Raw genomic sequence first — 27,366 nt, 5'->3', positions numbered from 1 at the left:
ATGGAGAGCTCTGTAGATTGTGGGCTTGGCCCGTTCTTTCACGTCATGTCGGGTCCATGCATAAATACATCTTGTTTAGTGGCAGAGAACTGTTAAATGAGACAAAAGGGATGGAGAAGGCATGTAGGTAATGCATTCGGTTGGATTTTACTCAAAGGCTTTAGGGGGGAATTCAATTATACCCCTTTTACACTGCCCTTAATATCCTGGGTTATTGCACATAACTGGGTAGTTGTCCAAACCGGGTACTTTAAAGTCCCCAGTTTGAGCGACCTGCCATTTCAATCAGGATAACGAGTTGCACAGAGATTCAATCAGGCTCATGGTGCAGTGTGTAAGCAAGTAACCCAGGTAATGAGATCCGTTCCCAGCAATGGATTAGCTGGGACTTGCAGAAGATATCATGTTGGGATCTGCCTCTGGTGACATCACCAACACGGGTAGTGCCGCCAGCTTAAAAGAGGTCTTAAGCTAGGTCGCACCCTGTTCGGAGCAAGGTGCAAAATCTCAGGTGCGACTCGGAACATCAGTGTAAAAAGGCTATTAGTGGTGAAAAGTATTGGCTGGGAAAAACACAGATGTTTCACCAATATTTTTTAACAGGCTATACAATTAGGTCACCTGTGAAAAAATTAATTGGTACTTGTGTATTATCACGGCGCCCAATTTTACTACATACGCAAACGTAGTAAAATCGCATCGCATGCCATTTTGGTATGGCATGCGAGTGTGGGGATCACAGAGAGCCACCGAGCCGAAGCGTGGCGAGCCCCGCGAGGGGCCGCGTATTATGTTACATGTATTATGCTTGCGCTCGCTGCGCACGCGTGCGGTGGCTCGCTGCGCTCGCCTCACTATGTAAAATCAACTCCATGCCGACGTGGATAGTGGGGGTATGAAAAGGTCGGTCGGACGCGTACCGCCGCCGCTCGCCACGCTTCAGGATGACGTGGATAGTGGGGAGGGGGGGGGGGTGGGGGCCAAAATAAATGACATGATGGGGGAAATTTACTAAAGGAAATTTGTAAAAAATAGGTGTATTTGTATCCAGAAATACACTTATTTTTGACATTTACTATCCCGAAAATACGGCAATTCGTATTCCTATTGATGTGCTATCAATACCAATACGAATTGCCGTATTTTCGGGATAGTAAATGTCAAAAATAAGTGTATTTCTGGATACAAATACACCTATTTTTTACACATGTCCTTTAGTAAATTTCCCCCTATATGTAATTTAATGCTATAGGCCAGTGGTTCCCAACCCTGGTCCTCAAGTACCCTCAACAGTGCATGTTTTGCAGGTCTCCACACAGAATCACACACAGAATCACAAGTGCTATAATTAGCTCCACCTGAGGATCTTTTCAAATGTGCCTGAATAATGAGTGCACCTGCCGTGTGACCTGGAAAACGTGCACTGTTGGGGTTACTTGAGGACCAGGGTTGGGAACCACTGCTATAGGCCATTAACTGGCATTATTATAGGTTCCATCAGAACCTATATCTCATCGCATGCCATACAGATTCACTGATACATCTATCATTTGCATAATATAAAATTATACAGAGCAGCCATGGGCCACTTCTCCTCCCTTTCCACTGCTCCATACATCTACCCCTGAATCTGAATCTGTATAATACTGTAAGTGCTCCAACACAACAGCCGTAGCTTTTCCTCACAACAACATCCGTTGTGCTTCAACTCTGACCTTGTACATGTAAAATCAGTTCCTGTGCAGTTAAACTCTCATCCTAGGGTTAACAGTACAGTGTCAGCAGCTTTTTAGGGCCTCTGCGGTGCGAATAGGATGTAAAATGTAAAGTAAAATATGGTGTGCCACGCCCAGCATCTCTGCCACAACCGGCATCTTGCTCCCTGTATGGCATAAAAGACTACCAGTAAATAAGGACCGTATAGCATTACAGAGCAGTGGCGGCTCCAGAGGTGGGGAATTTAGTGCAGTTCAAAATTCAAACAGAGGATCACCAACTGTCAACCCAACCGCTGCCGAACATCGCTGGCCGGTACTCACTGGCAGTTGGTGTGACTCTACTATTTGAAATTTGGACTGTGCTGCAGCCCCCCCCCCACACACACACACAGATCCGACACTTATTGCAAATGTATGTAATAAATGTACATAGAAATAAGTGGCTTATTCATTTAAATGTCAGAACTTCGCAACAGAGCAATGTTTCAGAGAAGAATGAGAAATCAGCAAGCAAATAGTTGTTTAACTCCATTTGCCAAACCACAACAAAAATTAATGTATAAAACGCTGCCCATTCAGTTTGCTATAACCTTCCGCTCGGCAGAGCGATCGGAGCACAACGGGGCTGTTATCATGACGGAACGTCTTGCTTGATTTACCAGAAAATCAGATGCGCTTACATCTATTCTCTGTTTTGATGATGATGCATTATCATAAAAGGCGTTACATTATTTCCATGGCGCTGGCAAATAGTCCACAAACCTCCTCTACGGATGGAGGTTTTAATCATAAATTGCAATTTCTCACTATTAAACAGAAGGGAATGCAATCTAAAGGTACATAATGAAGATAAGTACCATAAACAGGCAATCACAAATGTGAATACGCCGGCACATTCTAAGTGCGGTCTCCGAGTTTTGTTTTGTGTCTCGGTACTTTTTTATAGCTTAGCGTATTGAGAGGTGAGAAAGTAATGGACTTTATTTATGTCTGTGTAGCAAAATCATGGGATATTCTACAGCGTTGGGAAAGTCAAATAATACACGTCGTCGGGCCTTCTCCTCTCTAGTGCAGCATTATGGCGGGTATTCTGGTTGACTTGCAAGGCTGCGAATGTCGCAGCCTTGTGAGTCCCGCAGGCACCGCCCGCACGACCGCCCACCCCCTCCTCGCACATCGCAATCTTCTGCACCGCTGCAAATGGATGTTTAGCATAAAGGAAGAATGAAATCATTCGATAGTCAGTAACCATTGAATGATTTCTCCTGTGCCCTGTGCGGGAAGCAGGTGGGCAGCTGACATACACTGACGTCAGCTGCCCGCCCCCGGCACCCATGTCATCAGGGAATTGCCATGAGAACACCCAGCATTTTCATGGGAGCGTCCATGATATGTTGGGCGTTCCCATGGGCGAATCCTCTGGCCCCTGCCCGCACTGTTGTGTGTGAGCGGCCAGCGAATAATCTGTTTGCCATGGCTAGGGATGGCCATCGACCATCGATGATTAGAAATCATCGATGGTTTATGGCCGATGTTAAATAGTTTTGACATCGATGGGGGTGAACCAGATGGTTTCCCACCATCGATGTCAGGCTTAACTGAATAGTTTTGTTTTTATTTTTTCATTAAGGGGCCAACACCCGTGAAGCCACGCCCCCGTATTTTGAGTGGCCCACAGGCCAATCGTTCTAAGCAAATGGATGACCATCAATATGTAAAAACACTGATGGTCATCCATTGCATACTTATACACCATGCCCGCTGCAATGATGGCCACCCCTAGCCACTTACATGCAGCGGCTACACATACGCATAACTGACTATGCGCATGCACAGTCCTGCAGTGGATGGAATGCGAGGGGATGTGTTTTTGTTACACATTGCCTCGCATGTTGCAAAGGGTGATTGGTAGTGGTGGTGGGGGGGGGGGGGGGGGTCAGGCATTCGGACTGGCGGCATCTTAGGCGCTCGGTAAGCTGCGATGTTTGCAGCTTGCCGAACCAGCCTGAATAGGGCACATTGTTGCCTTTACAGGATGTTATGGAGCTGGGAGCACATTAAACAGTATCTGCTGTAAGTGCAGCTTGCAGCCGGATCTCCACAGCAGGAGATGTGGTCTGCAGCTTAACGTGCCCACAGGCATTGTGCGTGTTGGACTAGATCACATTGCATCTACTTCAAAATGTGTGCGATGTGCTAAAGCAGCGTGCGTTTTGAACTAGATGTGATGCAATCTAGACAAAAAAGTATGTGCTGCACATTTGCCTTTGCAAGGTAAAATAGCGCCTTAATTAGTTCTCCTAGGGAGGGAGAATAGCGCGGGAGCCGCTGCCATCCGGCAATCCTCAGTTTACATCGTGGAGCAGCTTGTCCGCTGCAGACCTTGAATCACGGCCAATGGTGGTGACAGCGGTATCCTGGTCTTGAGCTCCTTAAAGGCAAATGATCCCACGGGTGCTGGTGCAGAAACGGAGGGTCTGATAGTGTGCCTCTGTTGGGGCATTGGAAAGCTCTGATGCTGTGCTGCCGTTAGTGGCATCCCTAGGCAGGGCCGCCGACAGGGGGGTGCCCTGGGTACAGCTGTCCCTGCACAATACACAGTGCAGCCTGCAGAGTGCCGCGCCTAGGACACAGAGTGGCTCGGCGCTCTGCAGGCTGCACTGTGCAGTGTGTGCACCGGACCTGTGGACACTGAAGGAGCCGGAGGACGATGCGCCGTGGATGATGGTAAGTAATGGCGGGGTGCTGTCATGCGGGGGCATGGCGGGTGGGGGCATGGCGTGTGGGGGCACGGCGTGCGGGCGCGTGCGGGGGAGGGGGCGGCGACGGCCGGGCGGAGGTATGGCGCTGTGCCGCTGGGGGCCCGGACTGTAAGTCAGTCCCGGGCCCCAAAATTTCTAGTGGCGGCCCTGTCCCTAGGCAGTGTTTTGGAACACTGCTATCTGGATACTTGGGATGCTGAGCTAAACCCAGTGAGCTGGATACACTTGGAATGCTCAACTGAGCCCACCACCGTTCTTTGATATACTTGAAATGCTGATCTAAACCCAGTGATCTGGATACTCCTGGATTGCTGAGAGGAACCCAGCAAGCAGGATACACTTGAATATTACTGCAGAGAGAAAGTACAGAGGAGTCTGTAGCTGAGACAAAGCTGTGACAGCAACGTTATTCTGGGCAGCTTGTAGAGTCTCCCAACACCACTTTTATCCCCTTTACCATTCAGTGTTTGGAACTTTGTAGCATACAGTTAGGTGAACGTATGGGTTCTTGTGGTTGGTGAAACAGTGGTCAGCTGACCAGCAGTAACATGGTGGTGTTCGGTACCTGCAGAGATAGTGGGGAGTGGAGGCGATATCCTGGTATGCGGCAGCTGGCACAATGGAGCACAGGATGATGCTCGGGACTGGACATGGCCACAGATGGGAAAGACGGGGGTAGAACTGCGCTCCATGACACAAATCCCCATCTGATTATAAAGATACACAAGCAACCAGTCTAACCTTGTAGAGCTATCGATATTGTGAGGGTAGCTGTCATGATTAAACAACTTGACAGCTTCTCCGAGCGACGGACCTGTATCCATTTATTAAATGTTGGAAAACATCTCCAAAAGTGTGAATTCTGAATAAGTAAAGAAATGTTTTCCAGTGTTTCTGGGGGAGGTTACAAGGTTCTGTGCTCATTTTATTTTCCTAACTGGTTATTTTCCTATTTTTTGCGAGCGATTGTGAGGAGTAATATAGCCCCTGGGAAGAAACGATTCTCCAACCTAACCATCCAGCTGACAGTATGAATGATTACTGCCCGGCATAAAATGTAATGATATAGGAATGAGAGGGATGACATCTGCATAGCGGGTCCTGGCGGCCTGTCACAAATTCTTCACTGGTGACTACAACTTGATACATTGCCACATCGTAGCCTTCCAAAGTGCTTTCGCTGCATAAAGACTTTCCCTGTACTCTAACCTCTTCTTTAAATATTTCAAGCGTTCTGAAACTTGATTGTCAACATATAATATATTTCATATCCATATAATGTATTGCATCTGTCAGTTAAACTTCCAACTTTAGAACTCCACGAAGATGGCAGCAGAACGGACATAAGCAGCCTGTTGCGCTACAGCTGCGGTGGAACTGCAAGTCCTTGGCTTGCAACAGAAAGAGGGGGGGGGGTATACTAAGTTGGGAGTTTTTATTCACATGGGATGTTGCTTATTTAGCACATTCTAATCTAGAAGATAATAGATTGGTTGCCCATAGCAACAACCCATCTGAAATAGAATTTCCATTTTTTAGTAAATGTCCCCCTGGGAGTCTCAGGGGTTTAGTTATTGAAGATGAGATGTTGCCCGTAGCAACCTATCAGATTCTGGGCCAGGTGTATGAAGCATCAAAAAGTGATAAAATGGAGAGTGATAAACAGCCAGCCAATCAGCTCCTACCTCCCATGTTATAGGATGGGTTTGAAAAATCACAAGTAGGAGCTGATTGGTTGGTTGGTTATCATTCTCCACTTTGTCACTTTTTGAAGCTTGACTTTGTACACATATGACTTGCAATCTGGAAAAAATACTGTGGAGGTAAAACACCTCTAAAATCCCCATGGGGGTCCTGGGGGGCCAAAAAGATTTTTTTAATGTAAAAAAAAATAAACTAGATAGGCTATTATGATAAATAAAACTGTGCTCAGATGCGGGAGCCCACCACAGAGGGGTGTATGCTGATCACACCATGGGCATGGCAAGCTGTTAACCTTAAAACAAAAGAAGGTTAAAGTTCAAGTAATGCTAATTGCACAACCAAACCCGAGTAACGCCTGGTACGTCAACTAGTAAGATATAAAATAAGCTGTATATTAATGTAAATTGGAATATTAACCTCCTTTACATAAATCCATCTTGACCTTCTTATTAAAGTAATGAATCCAGCTCTACAAAACAAGCAGCAATCTCCTCTCACAGGTAATTAATAGACATCTACAATTGCGGTAGTGATACAGTAACGCAGGCTGACCTATCAGCACCCAGGAGCTGGAGGCGAGCTCTTTCTGCATTCGCTTTTTTCCTAAAGTCACAGAAAAACACTAACGCAAAGACATAAAACAATGTACTAGAGCCAGAAAATAAGTAAGCACTGTAATGGGAGCCATATTTTATCAGCCAGAAGTCATAAAAAGATAGATTCCCACAAGTAGGACTCTTTGACAGAAGACAATTTGTTACATTTTAAGCAAAGTAGACATACAGTACTGTATACTGGGATTTACGAGCTTTCCCCTCTCATGTTGATGTACAGATGGAGCGCCTCTCAGCCAGCACCGGGAATAGCCAGATTCCCTAAGCTTGCAATTGCTGTCAGAGAGGCGCGCCTTCTGACGGGGGGACGCAAGAGTGTCTCACACGCAGGTGCGTCCTCGTCAACACACCGGCGGCGAGCGCTTACTCCATCTAGGATGTTTCTGGGTAACAGGAAACCCATCTTAGGTGTGCCCCAACAGAGGAAACAAATAAATCAGAACGGTGGATCTAAAGAAGATCTTCAGCGGCTGCAACACCGACCATGTAGGGGGGAATCGCTAAGCACACATACACATACATGTTATTATTTATGCAATAAATGTACTGAATGGACAGTAGTCATGTTGTAAAAGTCATCGGGAGTCATGAGAGCCTGGGAATCTTAAGCCCGCCCTTCTGTAAAACTAGCCAATGGGTGTCCGGGGGCGAGCTTAGAAAGAGCATGTGATAGGCCTTTGCTGATTCCTGAGCGCAGCATAGTGCCCATTGCCGACCGCTGCCGGAAAGAGATGAAAAATTCATGATGACTTTTTTCAAGCCGACCTTTTGCTTGTGTCGAGCACTAGCATGCGAGGGGATGCGTTCCCTGACACATCCCCTCGCATGTGGCCAAGCAAGAGAGAGGTCGCACACCATCAAATGATTTCTCTCCCCTTTGGTAAAAAAAGTCGGTCTAAACTGTTCACCGAAAAAGGGGGCGGTGCTGATGTCATATGACATCAGCAACCCACCCTGAGCGGGCATCGACACACCTGCGGATGTAGGGGAACACCCAGTGTTTTTATGGTGATCGCTTGCTGCCTCCCGCCGCCCATCTCCCTTCTGCCCTTCCTGGCGCGAACGGCTCAGCAGGTGTGCAAATGGTCAAACCCCCCACTATCAAACACGGGGCCGTATTCAAAACCAACCGAACCGGTCTCAATTCCTCCTTAGTACGGACCTATCAAGATGTATTTTGGTGAGTCCTACTTACCACAAGTGCCCAAGAGCTCTGGATTTCTATAAAGGGAAGGGAATGTAGGGACTAATGACCTGGATCCTCTGGGTTGGGTATATTTACTAAATAAATAAGTAAAGTATAAGTAAACGTTAGACGATGTTGGGTCAATGTTGATCCATTTAATATAACTCTTTATCAATGTTGGCATTTCATGGCTAGAGCACGAATTTTCAACTCTCAGTAAATGTGTGCTTTAGCCCTGGAAGCTCAACATTGAAAATTGAGCAAAAATGCACCAAACTCGACATTTAGTAAATACCACCCTTAAAGTCTACTCACAGTCACTACTTTATACTGTTCTTAATTCAATATTGCATATTGTACTGTATTACTGTAGTAGTAGTAGTAGTAGTACGTTTATTTATAAGGCGCCACAAAGTGTCCGCAGCGCCGTACATAGCAAAAAAAAAAAAAAAAATTACAAGGTAACGTACAGGGTGTGTAGAAAGATACAGTATAAATAGGGGTATAGCTGGTAGAACTAAAATCAGCATCAGTTCAGAAATAGGTGTCAAAATAGTCAAGGAGACCGAAGATGAAGTAGAGGAAGGGAAGAACAGGACAGGAGCACAGGTGAGGTAATGAGGTAGGGTGAGTACGTGAGGAAGGAGGGCCCTGCTCATAAGAGTTAACATACTAAAAATAGGTGGGTGGACGAACGAAATATAATAGGATAAGTAGGAACGGAGGGGAACGGAGGCAGGATAGGAGGATCAAAAGAGGTTAGGAGGAGGGATAGGCTAGTCGAAAAAAGTGGGTTTTGAGGGAGCGCTTGAAGGAGGTAAGGGAATCAGATAGCCTGTAGCATACTGTAGCATACACCTCAACTTTTTAATCCCCTGAAGAGGGACACGCGCGCGGCCTATGCAAATGGAGGCACGTCTGGCCATGCCCCATTTTTAGCCCTCTGCTCGGCTGAATAGACATTCAGCATCTATTCCCTATTCCCTACCCCCCCCCCCCCCCCGCTGCAGGAAACTGCCGACAGCGGGCAGGGAGCGGGACCGTCCCCAAAAAATGGGGCGGTCCCGCGAAAATTGGGGCAGTTGGGAGGTATGCTGTAGTAAGAAGATTCATATGAAGAACCCCTCACCCACAACAAACACCATCTGGTTTTCCACAACACAGTTTATTAAAACCAGTATATTTATTTGATAAAAACTGTAATACTGTACGTTCCTGACCTTGAAAACTAACAACACTAACAACATTTCCCTCTTTTACTTTGTGGATGTAAGCGTCACAATTCAACATCCAACACAATTTTTGTCTTTCAGGTCCACCTGGGTCCCCCGGGGTGGTAATCGTGGAGGAAATTACCGAGAGCACAGCCACTCTGTCCTGGAGTCCCGGAGCTGACAATCACAGCCCCATCACGTATTACAACTTACAAGCCCGCAGTCCTTTTTCATTAGGTTGGCAGACTGTGAAAACAGGTAAGCATAATTCCCTGCTTAATAGGGCATAGGGTCGCAGAAAGCAACACAACTAGAACACAATAAATGTATTAACAGAAAGTTTAGCTGGTGGTGATTTTCTTGGTCAAGTAAATTTAAAGAGGAGAATTATTCACCAATTATCTGCCTATAGGAGACATTGCAAAGTGGAATGGAGAAACAGAGGGCGGAATTTAATGCCGCCTGAGTTCGGCGGCCGGAGGGCGAGATGTCCGCCGAACTTGGAGGTGTTTTAAAGGGGAATTAACTTACACGGCATGGTTTTGCCTTGTAAGTTAATTCCCATTTTAAAAAAAAGTCTGAGTTCTTGCAGACGGCATAAACTCGGGCGGCATATAATTCCGCCCAGAGACTTAAGTTGGGTACACACTTGGCTAACAGCGGCGACCTACATATGTATACAGTGGATGAGACCATTTTGTGTGTACAAATAGTTTTTATCGTATGAAAGAACATCAAAAGGATCATTGGGAGCATGGGCAAGTGCATGTATTGTCATGATTCGACTGGTAGTCGCGCATTGCTCCTCTGGGAACGTTATGGATGGCCAGGATATTTCTGTGGGGCCCTAGGAAAATGCTAGGTTGCCTTGTGGAAAATTCACCTTTGAGCAGTACAGTGTATCTCTTGATAGTCTAGGGGACTGCAGTGTTAAACACATTTATAGATTACTGACGTGACCCAATGATCGCTGAAGTTTCATGGAGGTATCAGACTGCTGTGCAATTCAGCTTCAACCGTGGCTGAGATCACCATAGTGACAGACTGAAGCATGAAGGGCCCACCAGGTGGATGCAGTGGTAGGGTCCAATGGCTGAGATGACCATAGTGATGTACAGGGGCATGAAGGGCCCACCGAAGGGGATGCAGTGGTAGGGTCCTTTGGCTGAGATCACCATAGTGACATACTGGGGCAGGAAGGGCCCACCAGGGGGATGCAGTGGTAGGGTCCTATGGCTGAGATCACCATAGTGATGTACTGGGGCAGGAAGGGCCCACCAGGGGGATGCAGTGGTAGGGTCCTATGGCTGAGATCACCATAGTGACATACTGGGGAAGGAAGGGCCCACCAGGGGGATGCAGTGGTAGGGTCCTATGGCTGAGATCACCATAGTGATGTACTGGGGCAGGAAGGGCCCACCAGGGGGATGCAGTGGTAGTGTCCTATGGCTGAGATCACCATAGTGACATACTGGGGCATGAAGGGCCCACCAGGGGGATGCAGTGGTAGGGTCCTATGGCTGAGATCACCATAGTGACATACTGGGGAAGGAAGGGCCCACCAGGGGGATGCAGTGGTAGGGTCCTATGGCTGAGATCACCATAGTGATGTACTGGGGCAGGAAGGGCCCACCAGGGGGATGCAGTGGTAGTGTCCTATGGCTGAGATCACCATAGTGACGTACTGGGGCATGAAGGGCCCACCAGGGGGATGCAGTGGTAGGGTCCTATGGCTGAGATCACCTGAGTGACGTTCAGGGGCATGAAGGGCCCACCAGGTGGATGCAGTGGTAGGGTCCTATGGCTGAGATCACCATAGTGACGTTCAGGGGCATGAAGGACCCACCAGGGGGATGCAGTGGTAGGGTCCTATGGCTGAGATCACCATAGTGATGTACTGGGGTAGGAAGGGCCGACCGAAGGGGATGCAGTGGTAAGGTCCTTTGGCTGAGATCACCATAGTGACGTACTGGGGCATGAAGGGCCACCAGGGGGATGCAGTGGTAGGGTCCCATACTTAGAGGCTTGACTAACCATTAGTGCATGGTCTGAGCCCTTGGATAAATATATATAGTATACATACTAACAGGGCATGCAATATAATTAATAGCAGTATTGCACTGTAGAATAACAGCATTGATTAATAACAGCCATGCACTGTAGATAATACACCATAGACCTATGCAATATAATGGAATTACTGGGTGGTGGTGCCCATTGGGGGTTTCCATTGTAAACCTGTGAGCCAGTCCGATCCATATATACATTATGTGTGCATATGTGTATATACTGCTCTCAGTGGCTTGTACTGTACCTCAATGGTCTTTACGATATGCTGTCTTGACAAAGGTCGTTTTAGGATGGAATTGTCGACATCCATTCTGTTCCTTTTAAATTTTGGACCATTGGTATTTAAATGGAGGTCCTCCGTGTACCGTGGGCAGCATCCAACAATAGCTTAATATAGCACATTTTCAAACTCCCCGCTGTTCTGCCAGCTGTGATGGGTCCACCAAATCACAAGTTCAGTCAAGCGCGTTTCATCGTCAGTTTTCATCCGTGAAATGATAGCTGGAATTTGGTTAACGGCTATGGGAGATATCTAGACTTTTCCTTTTTAGACGTCTTGTATATGTGTTGCAAAAAATCAGCATATGTATATATATATATTCTGGTTTCTGTCCTGAAGACGGGCTCCGGCCCGAAACACTGTAGACACCTAACAGTAAAATTTGTTTTACAAGTACCTGGAGTGATGCTATTTATTGCCAATAATATATATATATATATATATATATATATATATATATATATATATATATCACGTACAATATCTGTAGAATTTGCGCTACACTAGGTCGGTCGCTTGATAACACTGAATCCCCTACTAGAGGGACCCCAACACCAATATCACAGACAATAGTGTTATATAGCGCCCTTATACAATTTACAGTAAAAGGACTTAAGGCCCCTATTTGGACCAGTCACAATCGTAATATTGAAATTTCAGTACAGCTTTGTGATAAAAAAAAGATCCTTAAAGATCTATTGTTTATAAACACCCCTGATGAAGTCTCATAAAGAGACGAAACGCGTCGGGTTTCTATTGTGATCCATAATCTAAAGAAATTCTGATACAAGATTCAATCTCAAGTCAAAGTTTGATTTTTTTAAATGTTTTAAATGTTTTAAATAAATGTTTTTTATTTGAAAAATGCTTATGTCGATTATGGTCTTATAAAGTTAAGGAAAGACAGGAATCACCTAGTAAATTGTATAAGGGCGCTATATAACACTATTGTCTGTGAGATATATATATATATATATATATATATATAAAACTACCATGCACCAGTATGATGTGAAGCACTGTACCACCAGTGACCACTAGATGCCACTCCATGGACTAAAGCACATATTTGTGTGCTAAGAGATTTCATAACAGAAAGTGAAAGCAAGTTTTGCAGGGACACCGATCTGTTTTAAACTTGATGGCTATAGAGAGAGGTAGCTGTAAAGACATAGATTAGATTGGAGGTACAGTAGGAGCAGATACGGACATGGGGTGGGGTGGGGTGGAGAGTTTGTGGACTAAAAACTGTCACAGCTCAAATTGAAAGTACATTGCAGAAGCCGTCAGTTTGATGGGATTTTAAAAGTATTATATGTTTGCAGATAAAGATTCATTGTACAGGAGAATTCCCTCCCAAGTTTGTCTCGTTATACAGTTAAATCTTTCACTTATAGGGTTTCTTCTGTGTTGTTTTCTTGTCTGCCAAGGGCCAATTCTTCCATTCCTAGATTACTTTCGCCATGATTGCCCACTGCAATTACAAATATATAATACATCACAGTGCATTAAGAAAACCAGCAAGATGCTGTTGATTTCCACGGGGCATCTATCCAATTAGTTATGTATGAATTTCAGTAAAAACTAAATAAAATATTTTTTTTTTCTTTCTTGGTTTTTACAATAACTTTATGCCCCTTTTTTTAGTAAAATCAATATTACTTTTATAATACAACTTTTCTTTTTCTCTCACAGTTCCGTAGTTCAGATTTTAGCTTTTTACAATAGCCATAGAAGAGAAAAGGCTTTTTTTTCCCAATTCATCTTCGATTGTCATCTTGTGGCTAACTTAATGAGAATGAATTGCTCAAGCAAGGCTTACTACCAGTGCCCAGGAGAAAATTAATTGCATAACCTCTATACAGTATCGCTAGCTACCAATTCTTCCCTGTCTTTGATAGGATACAATAGCAGATGGTTAACAAGAATCCCCTGTAGGGATACAGAGGGATGTATCTGGACATGGCTATCTTATTTCGTTTTAAGAAGTGCTTCGGCGCCTATTCAGCATTATATATATATATATATGAAATTGTCATTATCATAAAGATATCAAATTATATGATAAGCAAATTAAACTGCTTACGGAACCCTCAGCTGTACTGTGGAGACACAAAGCCTTAGACTATATCTAATTTGCCGTCACACTTTATTATATAGGAGCCGGTTGGATTTAATAGGTCGGTGCATGTTTAACAATGACATCTATCCAAAGCCTTCATGGATTTCTCCTTTCATCATTTAAGATGAGGGGCATGGAAAACTTGATCTATCTAGTATATGTAGGTCAGGTCATATTAATAGAAAACTTTGAAATAGGAGCACGATGGCTTACTGTACGAGTAGGATCTATTAAAATGATTCCCCTTGACAGTTTGTTTAGGAAATCAATACCAGATGTTACGCCAAGCTCATAAAAATAGTTTTGCAAAGTTAAATGACAGGTATTAAGTTTAAGGTGGCCATTTTGTCTTGAGAATAGTGGCACTGCATTGTGTATTAACTTGAAGGTGGCCATTTTGTCTAGAGAAAAGCGGTTCTGCATTGTGTCACGGTAAGGCACCCTTTTTCATCTCATCTCTTGTGTTTTGACCACACTTAGTTTGTTTGTGCAGAAAATCTAAGGCTTAGTGGCCATATTGATTGATAATTTAGTATGCATTTATTATTTACTAACAGTTTCTTACAGTACAGTATATAGCGCACACATATTCTGCAGCGCTTTACAGAGTATAGTTAAACATTTACATCAGTCCCTGTCCCAGTGGAGCTTACAATCTATATTCCCTACCACATGTACATGCACACACAGCAATTCTAGGGTTAATTTGTTCTGAGCCAATTACCCTACCAGTATATTTTTGGATTGTGTGAGGAAACCGGAGTACCCGGAGGGAACCCACGCAAGTACGGGGAGAATGTACAAACTCCGCACAGTTAGGGCCATGGTGGGAATCGAACCAGTGACCACCTCAGTGCTGTGAGGCAGTAATGCTAACCATTACACCATCCATGATGCCCCAATTTATGTTATATCATTGGGAATCTACAGTATTTCAAGATTATTTAGAGACCAGTGGTGGTTCCACAGGATGGGCTGCAGTCCAAATTCAAATAGGGGAACCACACCAACTGCCACTCCAAACACTGCCAAATATTGCCAGCTGGGACTCACTTGCAGTTGGTGTGGCTCCACTGTTTCAATTTTAGAATGTGCTGCAGCCCCACCTCTGAAGCCACCAGTGAACATAATCAGATGGTGTTAGTTACTTTTACCTACGTTAAAAGCCACGTCAGAGACAGATCTTCTTATCTCTAGGCAGAAGCTCTGTCTATCCCTGTTTGCAGTTACTTTTCTTTGCACAAGGCTGGGTAGGAACCAGGGCAGTATCTTATGGGGTACGATGTCTCAGCTGGAGCTTCTTTTTAAATTGTAACAAAGTTTAATCTACAGTATTATAGCTGTTAAAAGAGATTTTATTGAACGTTGCAAAATGGTGTTATTTAGCAATTATCCCCTGAAGGGTTTAAGAAATAACCTCATCATTCCATAGGGTATATTTGCTAAACGCTGGTTTGTCAAAGCAGATGGTCATTGGCTGATTTCCCTGAAATGTCAGTATTTATTAAGGGCTGGCTATGATATCTTGACATTCATCATTTCAGCAAAAAAAAAAAAACACTATGGTCATAATTTTGATGACCATGTTCATCAGATGTCACAGATTGGTTGTATAAAATGATACATATGGATGATCCAGATTGATCCAATCCTTTCCAATTCTCCCCTATTCAACATACAGGGGAGACAGAATAGAAAACAACATAGGGCCTTATTCTAGTTCACTCTTTCTGACAAAATCCTTCTTTGATGGACAAAACCATGTGCACTGCAGGGGGGCAGATGTAAAATGTGCAGAGAGAATTAGATTTGGGTCAGTTATTTTTTTTCTGTGCAGGGTAAATAATGACTGCTTTATTTTGACACTGCAACATAGATCTCACTTTGAAGTAAAACCCCACCCAAATCTAATTCTCTCTGCACACGTTACATCTGACCCACCTGCAGTGTGCATGGTTTTGTCCATCTAAGAAGGAACTTGTCAGAAAGAGTGAACCAAAATAACCCCCATAGTGCAGATCACTCGGTTTCAAGGGGTTTTAATGTAGACAATACACTTACAATATAGTGACTGGTTTAAAAGCATGAACCATATGGTCCCAGGCAAGCAGCAGGCAATAGATGTATGGGTCGTCCTCCAGCCTGGGTCCCTTGGTCCAGAAGCATGGGGGGCTCAGTCCGGGATTCACCGCCGCCACAAAGCACTTTCAGGGAATCACAAGTCCAAGATAACAGCGGAATCACGCTTAACACGTTTCGTAAATGTTCCTTCGACAATCATAATTTAAGCTGGCCATACATCAGAAAGATATTGTACCCAATCATACAATCTCAATTGATTGTAAGATGGATTGTATGCAGATTGTGTGCACATCTTGTGTACACAATCATACAATCAATCATAAGATGGATTGTATGACTGATTGTATGATGGATTGTATGCAGATTGTGTGCACATCTTGTGTACAAAATCATGCAGCAGATGGATTGTATGACTGATTGTATGATGGATTGTGTGTAGATTGTGTGTCCAAAAACCACCAAGGACTGCTGGGGATTTCAAGGGAAATTGTACACAATCATGAGTGCAATCGATCTTAAGATCGAACTTTCTGATGTATGGCCAGCTTTAGACAGCGATGAAATGTCAACATGTTAGATTGTCAAAGGATGATCCCTGGTGGTTATCAGCAACATACCGTCTGGAGGCTGTACCACCATCTTCTGGGTTTCGGTGGTCATGTGATCATCACTTCTGGCCATGACTTCTGATCCTCTGGCATTCCAGTATTTTGTGAATATCTTTAACATTAATCCCTACACCGAACCCTAAACTTTGACTTAGTACCTAACCTTAAGCTCCCACCACAAGCTAACCCTAACTTCCCCCTTTAGCCTAACGGTACGTACACACGGATAGATTTGGCAAAAGATCTGGGCATTCCTGACTGATTGAAACGACTAATCACTCTAATCATTCTGTGTGCATGAACGATATAGAAGACGATGCGCGTACCCGCCGGTCATTGGTAGAGGTCGATGATCTTTCCTGCATGCAGAAAGATCATTGACCAATCATTAGCGATGTGTAACAATCGTTACATGTGTAGGCTCCCGCTGCCCTCCACCATCGTTAAAGTTCGATCGTTCACGTGCAATCGTTTGTACAGTCATTCACTAATTCACACTAAATCGTTTGTCCAGGAGTTCTGAGGAAATCATTAACGAGATTGGATCGTTTGCCACATCTATCCGTGTGTACGCACCCTAGCCCTGATTTTGACACCCTGGCAATGTTACCTTTCGACATTGTGATATCAACATCATAATTGTTCATTCATTTTTTGACTACATCAACAATCTCTCAAAGTACAGAAATGTATGCAAAAATTGCTTTCTGCAGCCTTTAATCCTAATTCATGCTTGCTGCACTTTTTTTTTAATTAACGCCAAGTCTTGCAAATCTTTAATTATTTATAGTCACTGTTACCTAACGAAGAGCGAACGTAATGAAACTATTTTTATAAGAAATTGGAAACGACAGGTACTGTAACTGGAGGAATGTATTATACACATCAGTCTTTTCACATTTACTAAACTTAAATGCACCCAAAATAAAAATGAGAGTCAAAATCAAAGCACATCCCGGTGTGATCCGAGAGGTGACTTTGGCTTCTAGAGTACACGTATTATATTTTTGTGTAAGTAAGCAAATTGCAATACATATTTTTTCCAAGGCTGTGAAATATCTGTTGCTATGCTGGCTGCACAATGTTTACAGTGAAGGGTAAAGTTCTCGGACTCAAGAATACTTTTATAGCTACCTGAAGCAGTAAATTGCCTATGTATCAACACTTTCAAAATTGGATCACAAGCCCAACTGCCTGCAGCCACCAGGCTCTTAAAGAAAGGGAATAATGTTAGGTTCACGGAACCCAAAAGCCTTTTTATAAATAACAAAACAGGAAAATGACTGCGGTGCTCCCTCACTTTTATTGCCGAAAGTAATATAATCTGTCTGAAATGTAATAACATTTTGTATAAAACAAAAAGTATTAAAAGCACCTCACTCCCCGCTAAGCTTCAGTCAGCTGTTTACAGGTTTTCATATTAAAGGCATATTTTAGAGGTTGGAAGTGTTTGTTTTGTGGATGCAATTGTAACTCGTAGGCGCATACTTTTTGGAAGGCTTGAAAGGAATACAGTTTTACGGCTGAAATCAACACAACTACCAATCAATGTAAGTCAGACCTGCCACTTGCGCATTAAAGCCACATTATCTGAGTTAACATTATAGGGCTGATTCAGTGTCACCCGCAAATGGGAACCGATTTAGACCAGAAGGCTTGGCAGCGTATATTTGCTGCCTAATGTGCAGTTAAACAACGCCCTACCGAACGCATGCCCCCCCCCCCCCCCACCTTCCGAGCAAATCCCCATGCTACCATGCAAGTAGTGTCTTTTTTCCCATTGGACTTAATGGCCAGTTTCCCAGGGGCCCACCCCAATGGGAAAGACAGCACTGCCCCGGGGAGCTGCTGCAGTGGCAGGTGGCGGGCAGTGGGGTCTGGTCAGCGGTAGCTGGAAGCTTGTAGCGGTAATTGCCGGGTGGCGAGGCGGTAAATGCTGCTGATTTTGAATAGAGTGGCCGGACGCTGATTGGCTGAATTCTCTCAACCGATCGTGTCTGGACAGAGCCTTTTCAAAATCAGCAGCACTTCCCACACGGCAAATAGCGCTACAAGCTCTAAGCCGTTGCTGTATGGACGCTGCTGCCTGGACGTTGCTGCTTGGGTCCCTGCTGCACAAAATTGTGTGTGTGTGTGCGGGGGTGGACCCCATCTAGTGTTCCTTCTAGGAACAGGGGCAGGCAGGGCACCGCTGCACGGGGGCAGCGTCAAGGGGGCAGACCGGGCCCGCTCACGTCACTGTTCTGGGCGGTCCCGGGCTGCCGACGTCACAAAAGGGGCGTGCTCGGGCCGCACCGTTTCGGAAAGGGGCGGGCCTGGCGGCTGCTGTCGATAAAATGAGCAGGCACGGCCGCCGTCGTCACTGAAGGGGGCAGGCCCGGGCTGCCCCGAAGGCTCTGCACTGCTGGGGAAGCGCCGGGCACCGCTATATACTGTGGCGCCGGGCTTCCCCGGCATCACCATAAGAGTAGGAGGCAGGCTGTTTTAGCGGGGCGCTGCCAGAGGGGCAGGGTGCATTTTGCACTTTAAAAATCGGGCAGGGCGCAGCGCCCTGCTAAAACAGCCTAGCGGGAACACTACCATCAATTGCCCCCTGCCAGCACCCTGTCTGCCCATCATTGAGCAATTGCCCCGGCAAGTGTTAACCTCACTAAAAGTGTTTGCTTCAGAGGTTTGCACATGTTCATGGTCACCAATGCAAAACCCCCACCATTGGCCGCAGGGCAAAGAAATAAAAATGCATCCCTCCCCAAATATATAGCAGAAATTGCGCGCGCGGTGAAATAGGGGGCATGGTTTATTTTAAAAGGGGGTGTGGCTTAATATAAGGGCATGGTCTAGCAGGAAAACAATTACCTTACATCTTACTTTCGCAACCTGTCCAGACATTGGTTACCGCAGGAATTGTCATTGTCCTCCCGTACTTAAGTTAGCGGGCTGAAGGCCACATAGTGACATTAAAATATAAAGGCCCACACAGTGACTTAGTACGCCTCACAGATCAAGGCCATTATACACTATTTATCCGTGATGACAATTACACATTACGCCGCACACTGTGATGACAGACACATTACGCCGCACACTGTGATGACAATTACATATTACGCCGCACACCATGATGACAATTACACATTATGTTGCACACCGTGATGACAATTACACATTATGTCCAACACAATGATGCCCATTAGACCCCACACTGTGATGGCAATTACACAATACTCCCCACAACATAATGCCTATTACACATTATGTCCCACGCGCCGCTTCCGTACAACTGATGCCGTTTACTAATATGCCCCCACAGTGCCATACATATATGCCCCCACAGTGCCAGATATGCCCCCACAGTGCCATACATATATGCCCCCACAGTGGCAGATATGCCCCCACAGTGCCACATATATGCCCCCACAGTGCCACATATATGCCCCCACAGTGCCAAACATATGCCCCCACAGTGCCAAACATATGGCCCCCACAGTGCCAAACATATGCCCCCACAGTGCCAGATATGCCCCCACAGTGCCACAGATATGCCCCCATAGTGCCACATATATGCCCCCACAGTGCCAAACATATGGCCCCCACAGTGCCAGATATGCCCCCACAGTGCCACAGATATGCCCCCACAGTGCCACAGATATGCCCCCACAGTGCCACAGATATGCCCCCACAGTGCCAGAAGCAGAACAACTCACTGTGGCCCTGGGTGCCGGTGCTGGGGAGGGGCAGGCATCCCCTTCACTGTGTACCTGAAGCTGTTAGCCATTCATACCTTGTGGGCTGGCTCCTGATTGGCTGGTGGCCTCTGATTGGCTGACAGCCCAGTGAGCGAGGGGAAGGAGAGACGCGCGATGCGCTCCCCTTCCCTGGGAAATCAACTGGCCGCTGGGGAGAGGGAGAGAAAGGGAAGCAGCGGCGCTGGGGGGAGCTGCTGGGCGGCTGTTAACAGAGGTGGACAAGCCGTGCGGCGCCCCGGGCTGCTGCACGGCTTGTCCGTCTCTAGAAACGGCCCTGATTGGCCGGGGGGGACCGAATTTGGATCTCAGTATACAGCTCTGAATCACCCCCAATGTCTGTATCTGAGGACGCATTGTGTGTTAGACAATAAATGCGTAGTTGTTCCACCTAAATAGATAAGTAGAATCTGGTTTCTTTGGGAGACATCCCATCTTCAATAGAACTCCCATCTCCTGTAATTTAATCCATTGCATGATCTATGCAGCCAGACACACCAGCCCTGGGCCTGATTCAGGTGGCTACAAATGTTGGATTTTGTATGCACCAGCTGTGCGGGAATATGCAAATGATGCCAGTGGCGTCTTTTGAAATATAACTCCCACTGCCAGCCCCCACGTATCTGCTGGCGGCATCTGATGATGCAGCATTGGATCCACAACGTGAATGGGGGCTGGCCCATCACACATCTGAGTAAGGCTGGATACACACTATGCAATAGGCGGTGCTCCCGGACGATATAGGGCATACACAATGAATGATATTGTTCAGTTACGTCACGTGACCCCCAATGAACATGCAGATATAGGCAGATTTGATTGCTGTCGCATTTTCACCGTCCAGGATATTGCCACCTTTGGGTGGTGAAACCCTATAGAAGTTAGCACCCCGCTGCCTCCGACAAAGATGCCGACCCCCCCCCTCAACCTGGCTTACCTTCCTCCAGGAAGCCAGGACACGGAAGGTAAACTTCTCCTCCCCCTAGCAAGGCAGTCGGAGATTCTTGCGGCTGCAGGGGGGAGGAGTAGGTGACAGGGACAGCCTGCTTAGGCTTCCGGCTGTGGGGGGGGGGAGTGAGGAGAGCCCAGCGAGGTGACGGAAACATCACAGGTATCGCCGAGGCCTCCGACACTGCATTGCGATGCTATTCGCATATGTTAGTACAACGAGTGTGTAGCCATCTTTACTGTTCTGCTTTCACTAATGGGGTCAACCCATGCTTCGATTTTGCCAGGTTTTCAATTTGATTTTACATATAGAAGCAAAATCGAATCGAAATCAAATGGTATTTAAGATGCTTTCGATCTCCATTCGATTTGATGCGCGCTCCCGTTTTTCTCTATATCGAAAAGAAAAATAGACTGTGCAGGCAAGGAAATATCAAATTTGATCCAGTAGATCGAATGTGTACACTGTACCTTGAATGTAAATCAAATTCGAAATTGATATCGAATGCAAAAGTGCAGATCGAATGTGAAATCGAATGTGAAAGCAAAGACCAAATCGAAAGGGGGTGGAATAGGGGAAATCAAAAGCAAATCAAATCAAAAGTAAATCGATACGTGTATTCTATGGAGAAAATTGCTCTTATTTCAATGATATTGCTGGCCGTGCGTGAGTCCCGACTGGGGACCTGACAAAGTTGGTCAGTGTGACGTTGCGGTACTTATATGTTAGTTGGGTGCCCACTAAGCAATTTGCTTAGTGGGCTATTCTGCGTAGGGAAATCGCATTGCATCGCATGGGCCATGCGTTGTGCAATGCGATGCGATGCGATTTTCCTATGTTATTTATTCACTGCTCTCTCTGCCCCAGGGCATCGCATCTGCCGCAAAATAGGGTGTGCGATGCCATGACATTAGGTATACAATAATATCATTGTATGTCCCAAAAATAGGTTTAATGCAACCCCCACTATCCACGCCACCCTGAAGCATAGCGAGCGGCGGCGTAACACATCCTCCGACATTTTCATTACCCCACTATCCACGTCGGCGTGGAGTTGATTTTATATAGTGCCCGAAGCCTGGCGAGCGGACGTTTCGGGCTCGGTGGCTCGCTGCGCTCACCACACTATATAAAATCAATTTCATGCCGACGTGGATAGTGGGGGTATGAAAAGGTCGGAGGACGTGTTCCACCGCCACTCGCGGGGCTCGCTGCGCTCGCCACACTTCGGGGTGGGGTGGATAGTGGGAGGGTGCGTAAAAGCCATTTTTAGGACATACAATCATATTATTGTATACCTCATGTAATGGCATTGCACACCCGATAAAATCGCATGCGGTTTTGTGGGAGGTGCAATGCTTTGCGATATTGTGGTGTAAAAAAAAAATTACATGAAAAAATCGCATCGCATGCGATGCAATGCGATTTTCCTACGTTACCGTCCGTATCCTAATTGGGCGCCCAACTAACATATAAGCACCGACGTTGCTAATTGCATATTTTAGTACAAGTTAGGATTAGTTTGCGTTTGTTATTCTAACAATATATTGCACTATTAATCAGTGCACACGATGGGCGGACATTTTTTTTAAGGGGCAATCACTTACAATGCAATTCTGTGCCTTTTAAGTGATATGCCCTTTAAAAAAAAAAAGTTGTGGCAGGATACCCTAATTTTACCAAATTCGGGCAGCATTACATTCCGCCCCATATGTTTTTATTTTAATGTAATGAGCTGTCTATTGAAAATCTGAGCTAATTCTATTTCACGTTCTGCAATTGACAATTCTGTGCTCAAAGTTTCCTCATTGTGCTAATTTCATTGTTACATACAGAGGCTAGTTTCATTCGTCCCGACAGCGCGCCGTATCTTCTTGTCCAGGCGCACCATTCAAGACGGGGAAGGTGCGTTTGTCTCACGCGCTCGCGCGTCCCAATCTTGGCCAATAGCACGCCAAGACCAGAATACATGAATGTCGGGATGAATGAAACTTGCTCCATTTTTATATTTGCACCGTACTGTACTTTGGCATACCTACCAAGAGTCTCGAGTTTTGCCCCCAAACATATGGGCCTTTGTGGTTTTGGGGCAAAGCCCCCATTTAAAGGGCCTGGACAGACTAGATATATCATATCAGTTCCTGCTTCTTTAAATGCAGTCTCCAGATTTAATTTCCACTATCAGTAGGGACACTGAGGCGAAGTATTATCCCTGTCATTGCAATACAGGCGATTGGAAGTATTTGTCTCCGTTCTGCTGACCAATATGTTATGTCAGTTGTGTTAAACCTACTTATTCAAGATGATCAAATTATCAATAACTTGTTTACAGTGTAGGAGATGTTTTCCTCCCCTGGCATTTACGGAAGGTCATGTACTAACTACATGGTGTGGAAAGTAAATTGCAAACAGATTCCGGCAGTAAAGAATCCTATGCTCAGAATAATGATACTGTGAGGAGGAAATGAATGGGAGCTGCAGATACCAATGACAGGCCGATTATTCACCGGTGCTCGCAGAACATGCAAACACTTCTGTCCTCTGTGATTGTGATGTCTTCTGTGTCTCAACAGTTCCCGACACTATTAGTGGAGATATGGAGTCTGCCATGGTCCTCGACCTCAATCCTTGGGTGGAATATGAATTCCGAGTCGTAGCCACTAATAGCATCGGAACCGGGGACCCCAGCATACCGTCCCGAGTCATCAGGACTAGTGAAGCAGGTAATAAGTTCTACTCTTCTCATTTAAGTGCGTGAATTTAACAGACCACAGCCAGTGGCACGTTACGTTGTAAAATGTCAAATACTGTATCCTTAAGGTGCACCAAGATTTTGGTAAGAGCTATCATTTGCGATGATACAACTTCCGGGCTTGTGACCCGGCATCCTATCTGCACATGCGTTGAGTGATGTACGTGCCAAGAGGGATGCTGGGAAGATTCCGATTGGATCTCTCTGAGCTGGAAGGTGCGATAGAAGCCTGTAGGCTTTTGTAGGGCATCGCCATCTAAAGATGGATGTGCCCACCGCATCCAAGCCCCGTAATGTATTGCATTTAGGAGTTCGGTGCATATGTGGAACAAGGGCAAACATCTAATCAGGGCCGCCGAGAGGGAGGGGGGAGGGTACATTTTACCTGGGCCCGGGCCTATCAGGGGGGCCCGGGCCAGGGGACACAAAGACACACTTTTTGAAAAAAAAAATGCTCCTGGGAGTGGGTTCTTCTCATGTGCTAAACACGCCCTTAACATGCCGTGTCACCCCCATGGGGGCCCCTGGAAGTTGATGTACCGGGGCCCAGGATTTCTCTTGGCAGCCCTGCATCTAATAACTGCATTTTTGCTGCATCCCGTCCAGTATTCCTTTAGCTCTCACGAGCAGGGCCCTCCCCCATCATGCCCTTTTCCTCCCCTTACTCCAAGAAAAACGACACCTAACTCACAGTTTCTGCCCCTCATGGGGGGGGATTCAGTTGTTTTTGTGGGCGTCCAAGCTAAAGGTCATCTATCTCAGCAATTCATTTGTTTCTCGGATCAGACGCCAGTTAGTTACAGCAAACACATTTTTTTTATCACAACCTCCGGAGGTGAAATAAATATTTTTTAAAGGCTGTAATTTGCGCACCTTAACCACCCAAATAAACAAGAACTTTAGATGAGTTTTGCCTCTGTGCAGCTAGACCCTTTAGTTTTGGGTGTATTAAATACTAATGGACATCTGATTGCAGCAACAATTGAATTGTTCCGATGGTACAAATCTTGTACCATACACAGCCATACGTGGTTATCATCATCATCATCACCAATGGCTGCTCGGCTGTGTACCATACTAGCAGGATATATCATCTATTTTCTGGGGGTACAGTGTGTATTACAATTATTTAATTCCCTTCCTTTCAAATCAAGGGGGTTAACGTTGGTGTATCTAAATATAATTTGGGGTAAAAAGTAAAAAAGTTTCATGACCCCTGATCTAACCTAATCACTGTGGGTATATAAGAGGGATAGGCTGCATTGATCAGTATGCCTGTCTCGAAAAAAGACCCCAAGAGGGTCGAAATGTTGACTTGTACTATTTATGGATTGGATTAAAGAACCTTATCACATTATGGGGCAGATGTATTAAGCCTTAACAAGAGATAAATGCAAGGGTGATAAAGAGATATAAACGTCCAGCCAATCAGCTCCTTACTGACTTTTTTCAAACACAGCCTGTAACATGGCAGTTAGCAGGTGATTGGCTGGATGTTTATCTCTCTTTATCACCCTCAAGTTTATCTCTTGTTAAGGCTTAATAAATCTGCCCCGATAGTTGGTGAATGCTCTCCGATACAATTATTTTTGTATTCTCTCATGTATTTTTGGCTGTCCTTAATAGACTACTATAAGAGGCACCCCAGTTTTTTCCTTTGCTTCTGAAAGTGAGTGCCGTGTAAAATTAGCTGGTCCATCCTCCCGTTATCTTTGATGCTGGTGTCTGTGAAATGACAGAGAATATAACTGCTATTAAACGAGAAATATACGCGGATAGCAGCTTGGAAGGCCATTGTCCATTTTATCTTATCAGATCCGGCGTCCGACATAGAGGTGTTCTACCTGTATGAAAGCAGAACCATTGTAGGGATTGTTATATACAGTACAGTATATATATTGTGTAGCACATCCTATGTCATTAGATGTTTTTACCTCGGCAAAGGGCCTTTTGCATCTTGTGTGTTATGACTCGTTGTTATGGGTGATTACTCTCTCGCTTCGTCCTCTGGGCACTAACCTCTCCTGCAAGTAAGAGATTATAGCAATAACCATATGGAAGCACATAAAGCAGCATATAACATTAACATACTCTGGTGAAATGGATGCAGAGGAAGGGATCCAGGGAGGAATCTTAATTGCTATTACCAAAGTCAATATGCAATTTATTCTCCCCTTCTCAGGCACATACATAATTGCCAAATGTTTTTTCTTTACTAGGAATCTGATTGCATTTCCCTGGGTCAATATCACCATAACTACAGGACAAGAATTCCTGCCACTAAAAATTTAATAAAGCAGCAGCCCCTCTGTCATTTTTTCTTTTTTACCCCCCTAACGTCTTCTTTTATGTAAGTTCTAGTGCCCTTCGGAAAAACAGCGTCCGCGGTGAATAGAAGGGAAAGCAACAACACAATGTGTCGCAGGCAGTAAGGTCAGCGCTGTTCTGTGTGCTGCACACTGTGATGCTCATAGCCAAGATCCGCTTCTACTTCTTATCCTTGTTGTTGCTTTGGAGCAGAACATATAACAATGAGGAAAATAGGATGTGAGGCTTTGGTGAACAACAAATCTAAATCTGCCCAGAATGGGTGTATAGATCCCAACACACACACACACACACACACTGTAACCCATGCCTTAGAGAGAGATAAAGTACCCGCCAATCAGTTCCCGGCTGCCTGAATATGGTGAGTTGTGCTTAAAAAAATGGCAGATAGAAGCTGGTTCGCTGGTACTTTGTCTATCTCCACTTTATCTCTCTCCCAGGGCCAAATGTATAAAGCTTAAAAAAGTTATAATCAACCAGCCAATCAGCTCCTACCTGTCATTTTTCAAACTCAGGCAGTAACAGGACATTTAGGATCTGATTGGCTGGTTGTTTATCACTCTCCATTTGATCACTTTTTGAAGCTTGATACATCTGGCCCCAAACCTTGATGCATCTCCTGCAAAGTGTTTTAACCACCGCATACTGAAAACGTAGTTTTAGGTGGCAAACAAATACAATATATAACCTCATAAATGTCCATATCGTGTATAGATTGCAGTTTTTTTTTCTTATTGATGCCTGGGGTGCATGATTCAAACCGTGAGTTTTTCAACGTGAGTTTTTTTTATATGTTTTTTTTTGCTTTGGACCGACTTGTTTTATACTTTACCATCCAAGTGGCTGGCGCACCCTGCTTGAAGCATGTGAGCATAGGCAGCCATGCGGGGGGACGTGGTACACTTATTTGGTGTCCACGTGGATGTATCTTGACATAGACACAAAAAAGTGAAAAAATTGTGTTGACCTACAGTAGTAACTGTCGATCACACTCCCGTCGATCTAACACTTGCGTCTTACTTTTGTAATTGCCAATCTAGAATCTGTCGACTATCTTTAGGAGTCTAACTAGAATGTTCGAATGGAGGAGGCTGCACACGGGCCTCCTCCTCTCTTAAAGTGCATCTGAATGAACCCTTTCCAAAAGAAGATGATCCATGTCCCTCCCCATTTCTGAGAGCTAGATGACCCTTGAGGGTAAAAAACAAGCTCCTGGAGACCCCAATCCATGGAA

At 45.2% G+C, this 27,366-nt stretch overlaps 1 protein-coding gene across 1 annotated transcript in view; it reads left to right on the top strand.

Moving 5' to 3' along the window:
* CNTN5 (contactin 5) overlaps nucleotides 1–27,366 on the top strand; it is a 1,198,205-nt gene that overhangs the window by 1,094,855 nt on the left and 75,984 nt on the right. Inside the window, exons 18-19 of the mRNA XM_083170083.1 lie at nucleotides 9,298–9,456; nucleotides 23,626–23,775. Of these exons, the coding sequence (XP_083026209.1) occupies nucleotides 9,298–9,456; nucleotides 23,626–23,775 (309 nt within the window). The remainder of the gene's footprint in view (nucleotides 1–9,297; nucleotides 9,457–23,625; nucleotides 23,776–27,366) is intronic.

The sequence above is a fragment of the Crinia signifera genome, chromosome 2, assembly GCF_055691185.1.
Source record: "Crinia signifera chromosome 2, ASM5569118v1, whole genome shotgun sequence".
NCBI lineage: Eukaryota > Metazoa > Chordata > Amphibia > Anura > Myobatrachidae > Crinia > Crinia signifera.
The sequence above is the reverse complement of the archived record's forward strand: the minus strand, read 5'-3'. Positions and strand labels throughout refer to the sequence as shown.